Source organism: Gavialis gangeticus, unplaced genomic scaffold (assembly GCF_001723915.1).
Source record: "Gavialis gangeticus isolate Ggan-Ray unplaced genomic scaffold, GavGan_comp1, whole genome shotgun sequence".
Taxonomy (NCBI): domain Eukaryota; kingdom Metazoa; phylum Chordata; order Crocodylia; family Gavialidae; genus Gavialis; species Gavialis gangeticus.
Window position 1 is genome coordinate 13,531,977 of NW_017728964.1, and position 5,624 is coordinate 13,537,600.

A 5,624-nucleotide genomic window follows, 5' to 3' on the forward strand; every position below is an offset into this window, starting at 1 on the left:
GAGTCCTAGTGAACTCCAAGATGAACATGAGTCAGTGTGACGAAGTCATCAGAAAAGCTAACTGCACTTTATCATGCATTAGCAGATGCATGACAAACAGAACCAAGGAGGTGATACTTCCCCTCTATCGGGCGTTGGTCAAACCGCAGTTGGAATACTGCGTGCAGTTTTGGGCGCCACACTTCAAAAGGGATGTGGATAACCTGAAGAGGGTCCAGAGAAGGGCCATTCGTATGATTACGGGCTTGCACGCCAAGCCCTACAAGGAGAGACTAGGGCACCTGGACCTCTTCAGCCTCCACAAGAGAAGGTTGAGAGGCGACCTTGTGGCTGCCTACAAACTCATCATGAGGGTGCAGAAGGGAATTGGTGAGGCTCTACTCACCAAGGCTCCCCTGGGGGTCACAAGAAATAATGGCCATAAGCTAGCAGAGAGCAGATTTAGACTGGACATTAGGAGGAACTTCTTCACATTTAGAGTGACCAAGGTCTGGAATGGGCTCCTAAGGGAGGTGGTGCTCTCCCCTACCCTGGGGGTCTTCAAGAGGAGGTTGGATGGGCATCTGGCTGGGGTCATCTGAACCCAACACTTTTTCCTGTCTATGCAGGGGGTCAGACTTGATGATCTGTTGAGGTCCCTTCCGACCCTAACATCTATGAATCTATGAATCAGTGTCATCTTAAGGCATAATCCCACCATGGGCACATACACCCCATGCATTGCTCCCTTCATGTTGCTGCTGTCTCCATACTGTAGGAACGCTGGCGAGCCACCGCAGAGCAATCCAGAGTAGAATCTCTACAGCACTCGCTAGAGGAACAGAGGAGGGTCATGACGCAGCAGCTCGCCATGGAGAGGGAAGAACTGGAGAGGGCAAAGGTGAGGCATTTAACCCAAACAGTGGTTTCCAGGAGTTCATTAATTTCAGTGGCATCAGAGCCAGGATTGCTTTTACTTGCAAGGAGCTCAGAACAGAGGCAAGCCCAGAGCGAAACCTGTGTGGATTTTAGTGTCACATGCAGTTATTAAGATAGTGGGAGAGGAAGATTTGGGGTGAGAAGGTGTGGTGCTAGGCCGAGATTTGGTGCCTGGAACTCTAGAGATAGACCACAATGCTACAAAATCATGTTAGTCAGAAGCTGAGACCAACATCAGGCACACTTGTTCCTCTTGGGCAAGACATGTGTTTTTCTGTAGCTCTGTTCCTTGGTCATGACAGTCTCTATGACCCTGAGGCAACCATACCTACATCTCCCTTCACTGGAGGACTCCCCTCACCCCCTCTCCTAACCCCTCTCCACCATGCTCTTTTCTGTCAGAGTGCCTTGCTGGAAGAGCAGAAGTTGGTCATGCAGAAGTGTGCAGCAGAGCGGCAGAAGCTCTCCACAGAGTGGCTGGAGCTCCACACCCAGCAGAGGCTAAGCAAAGAGCGCACAGAGCGGGAGGTGGACCGTGCCCTGCAGATGGATTCCCAGAGGGAAGGCACCATTATGACTCTGGCTAAGGTGCAGCAGCAAAACACTGTCCCACTGCAGGGCTTGAATTCAGCTTTGGCAACGGATTTGATAAAGCAGCTGGACAGTCAGACACACAGCTTCCCAGGCAGATCCCCCCACCAGAGATTTCACATGGCAACAAAAAAACTTAGCCTTTCCCTATCCTTTGAGTTATGGTCCTAGTTCTGTTCCCTACAGAAATCTCACCCCCCACACAAGCAAGTGCTAGAGCAGCCAAAGAGCAGGCTATTTATAAATACTTGGGGAAGAGGACTGGCAATCCAGGGTTAATATCACTATTGCTGATAATATCACTAGCCACTGGTGTTCATGCATGTTCTCTCTATCCAGGACTTGAGCGATAGCCTGTTGTGTTATCCCTCTAACTGCTGGCTGTGGAACAGCTCTGCAGTCTTAGCAGATGTTGGTTACCCCCCTGGCTACTGATATGTACAGTTCTGGCCTGAAGCTTGTATCCCTGCAGCATGGGGAAGACAGGGCTTTGAAGAACATAGGGGTAAAGGGAAACCTCACCACCTTTCCTCTGCTTGGGCCAGATTTCTGTTGGGCACTGTAAATGGAAGCTGTGCATATTAGCTGGAAACTTCTCTCTGCCAACCAGAGCCAGGACCTTTAGTTAATGTGGGATGTGGAAACTGAGTCTTTTTCATCCCCAATCTCCCTGGTGAGAGCATTAAGTGGGACAAGTTGTTATAGAATTATATGTGTGGTTCCCTCTCTAGGAGCAGGCAGATCTGAAGATCAGAGCCAGCGAGCTGCGAGCCAAGGAGGAGCAGCTAGCAAGAGAGAGGGAACAGCTGGAGCAGGAGAGGCAGGAGCTGAGACTTGAGAAGGAAAGAGTCAACACTGCCGCCTTGAACATCAAACAGAGGGCAGAGGAGATTGACAGCATGAGCAAGGTAGGAAGGACCTCCTGCCCTCCCTTCTCCCCACATTGCATCTTGGACATCCAGAGCCATGCTCCTTTCCCTCCCAAGAGAGGAAAAGTGGGAAATGGGCAGCAGTGGTCTAGGGCCTTGAGAATGGACTGTCAGTTTTGACTCTACCATGGACTCCTTGACTCCTTGAATGACCTTGGGTGTGTCACTTAATTCTCTCTCTCTCTCTCTCTCTCTCTCTGCTCTGACTCCCTGTCGGGGGAGAGGGGAGGCATTGATTGCTCCCTTCCTCCCTCAATAAAGACCTCAAAATGTTTTAAACTGCTGTAGCTCATCACCCAAATTATTGGTATCATCATAGAAAAAAACCATGAGAGTTCTTTGCCCTTGAAGTGAATTGACCTGACTTTGAGCATTTTAAAGAGATCCAGGGAGCAGGGTGAAAGAAAAAGGACCTATGGAGGGAGGAAAGGAGAGGAGCTGAGGATGGCAAACAGGACCTTGCACCTCCACTCACAGATTCGTATCTGGTAGCCATCAGTGCCCCATGTGAAATGAAGGCAGTATCAGCAGAGTAAAGCACCATGGCAGAGTGGCCATGGATACAGAGCAACCCACACAGTTACAGTGGGCAGAGGAAAATCCCTCCAAGCCCAGATTGAGACCCAGGTTGCTGAGAAGTAGCTGGCCCTGCTGCTGGTCTGGTGGGCAAAGAGAAGGCGAGAGAGACTGGCAGGCTCATGGAAACCCTTCTCGTTTGGTGTACAAGTTCCCACCTGAGCACAGGGCAGGGCCTGCCAGGTAGGTGCCCATATGCACGCCCCCAGCTGTGCGCTGTCCTGCCCCTCCCCACCCAGTCCTCACAGGCTTCCCTGTGCCCCACAGCTGTCCTCGCAGAAGTACGAGGAGGGGGGGAGGGCCCTGCTAGAGGCCAGGAAGGTGGAGTCAGAGCATCAGGAGAGACTGCGCATTGTGCAACAGCAAATGGAGCGATTGAAGCAGCAGGAGCAGCATCTGCACCAGGTAATGAGATCCTTCCCTTTTCCCCCCCCTCTTGTTTTTCTCTCTCTGCTGCCAACTGCCACAACCCATTCACATGGCCTTTTCTCCTGTCTCTTTCTGGGGATGGAGTAGGAGCGCCTGAACTTGGCTCATCAGAGGAGACAGCTCGAACAGCTGCGTGAAAAGCTTCCCAACAGCCCAGTGCTGTTACTGCCCAAACCAGGTGCTCAAGCCAAGACCCTCTCCCATCCATGCTGTGAGCAGAAACACTACCCAGCGAGGAAACGAGATGAAGGGAAGTCATCCTTGTGTGTTCGGGTCAGGGGGGTTGTTCTCTGGCTCTCCCACATATGTAAACCTCAGAGTTGTTTCAGTTGTGCAGCCTCTTCCTCACAAAGGGAAAACAAGCTTATAATCATGAGAAAATAGGAAAGACACTTTGAGAGGTTAAGTAGTCCAAGGCCTACCTGACCCAGTCTTTGCCGGTGCTTATCTGTTCTGGCAGTTGGGAAGTTTTGCCTGGTATCCAACCTAAATTTCCCTTATGCCTGTAACTTCTTATCCTGTTCCCAAAGGTTAGTGGCCATAGCAAGGGATTGGGAGTCAGTGCTCCTGGATTCTAGTCCTGGTTCTGCTTGTGGACTTGCTGCATGGACACAGGGGATGCTGGATACCTCTTCTTACCATCCCCATCTGCTAACTGGTAGTTGAGAGAGCAGACAAATGGTCGAGGCTGTCAAGTGCTGTAGGACCTTCAGATTCAGGAAGTTGTGGAAGTACCATGTATTCATTATTAATCGATTCCCAAAATTTCCTCCATCCCTACCTGGGAAGAGGGTCCTCCGTGCTACTGTTGTATGGAAACATTGGGGCACCTATTGTCTCTAGACAAGCTGGTAGGCCAGGTTTCCTACCTTCATCTCTTAGTCTTTCTCTGTGTAGAACATAGGAGGTTGCAGGTCACTAACAGCATGTAATCGGTGTGACTGTGCTTTCTCCACAGATTTAACTCCTGTTATGCAGTTACCTAGGCACAACCCTGGCCAGATAGGAATCCCCGAGGGCACTGCAGGACAAGGTCCCTCTGAGTTGTACGCCAGATTGATGCTGCTTAAGTACACAGCTGACCGGGTAAACACAGGTTCCACAGAGCCCAATCCAATAGGAAAAGGAACACCAGCCCTGGGCCTGCTACTGAGCTGATGCTCAAAAGCCTGTACCAGGAGGGAATGAAGGGAGATCCCAAGGCCACAAAGTACTGGTTGGGTTTTCTTCTAAGATCATGACTGGGCAGTAAACCCATTTGTTCTGTGCTATAATGGGAAAGGGTCTTTTGAGAGGCAGATATGTAGTTCTTCCCAGTATGCTTAAAAAAGAAGCAAATGAACAAATAAAAGCCACTGCAGCCATAAATGATCAGACAGCCAGGTCTTCAGAGCTACTGGCTAGTTGACTTGCTTCAGCTGGGCTCCCAATCACATTTGATAACCTCATTGGCCCCACAAAGGAAGGGATGTTCCTCTCTCGAGATCTCTGAGACCATCGGGTAAAGGTAATTCATTCCTGTCCTTGTGATCCCCTGGGGTGTCTATCCCCTCCGGGTTCTCCAGTCACTCATCTGCTCTTCCATCAGGTTCCCTGTTTAATCAGGGTTCTGGATTGACCCTTTTGAAAAGTCTCACTCATTCTGGGAGGGAGAGGGAACACCCTTACAGTCCTTGTCTGTGTAGATCTCATTAAAGGCACGTGGGCATCTCACACGTGAAATTCACATGTGAGCACCCTCAGTAGGATTCATGAAGACGAGACATTTTTCGGAATCCCAGTTACCCTTAGATAGGTAGCCGCTCTTTCTGATGCATTCAGCTTTCAAGGCTTGAGTTTGGCTGCTTTGTTGACGTTCATCTGACATATCCTTTACCCAGCCACCCCTAGCTGCTAGGTCTGTGGGTATCTGGAGTCTCCCCTCAACAAGCTCCAGGCACAATTGATGGTGGAACTTCCCTCCTCTCTCCCCAGGACCGGGATTTCTTGGAAGATGAACAGTTCTTTTTGGAGACCCTGAAGAAAGCTTCCTACAACACTTCTTCCCAGACAGCATGAGGAGAGCTCAGCTGCACCTGCAACCCTGGGAGAGTTAACTTTTTGTATAAAAGAGAGATTTTGCAAATTTTTATATTTTTATGCAAAAGATGGATGGAAAAAATAAATAATTGCCTCATCTCA

At 50.0% G+C, this 5,624-nt stretch overlaps 1 protein-coding gene across 5 annotated transcripts in view; it reads left to right on the forward strand.

The window, feature by feature from the left end:
* Positions 1–5,624, forward strand: part of FBF1 (Fas binding factor 1) — a 30,416-nt gene extending 24,792 nt beyond the window's left edge. For all 5 annotated transcript variants that reach the window (XM_019503232.1, XM_019503246.1, XM_019503263.1 and 2 more), the window contains 7 exons: positions 758–880; positions 1,321–1,506; positions 2,241–2,417; positions 3,282–3,419; positions 3,531–3,621; positions 4,402–4,529; positions 5,418–5,624. In XM_019503232.1, the coding sequence (XP_019358777.1) occupies positions 758–880; positions 1,321–1,506; positions 2,241–2,417; positions 3,282–3,419; positions 3,531–3,621; positions 4,402–4,529; positions 5,418–5,501 (927 nt within the window). In that variant the 3' untranslated portion in view covers positions 5,502–5,624. The remainder of the gene's footprint in view (positions 1–757; positions 881–1,320; positions 1,507–2,240; positions 2,418–3,281; positions 3,420–3,530; positions 3,622–4,401; positions 4,530–5,417) is intronic.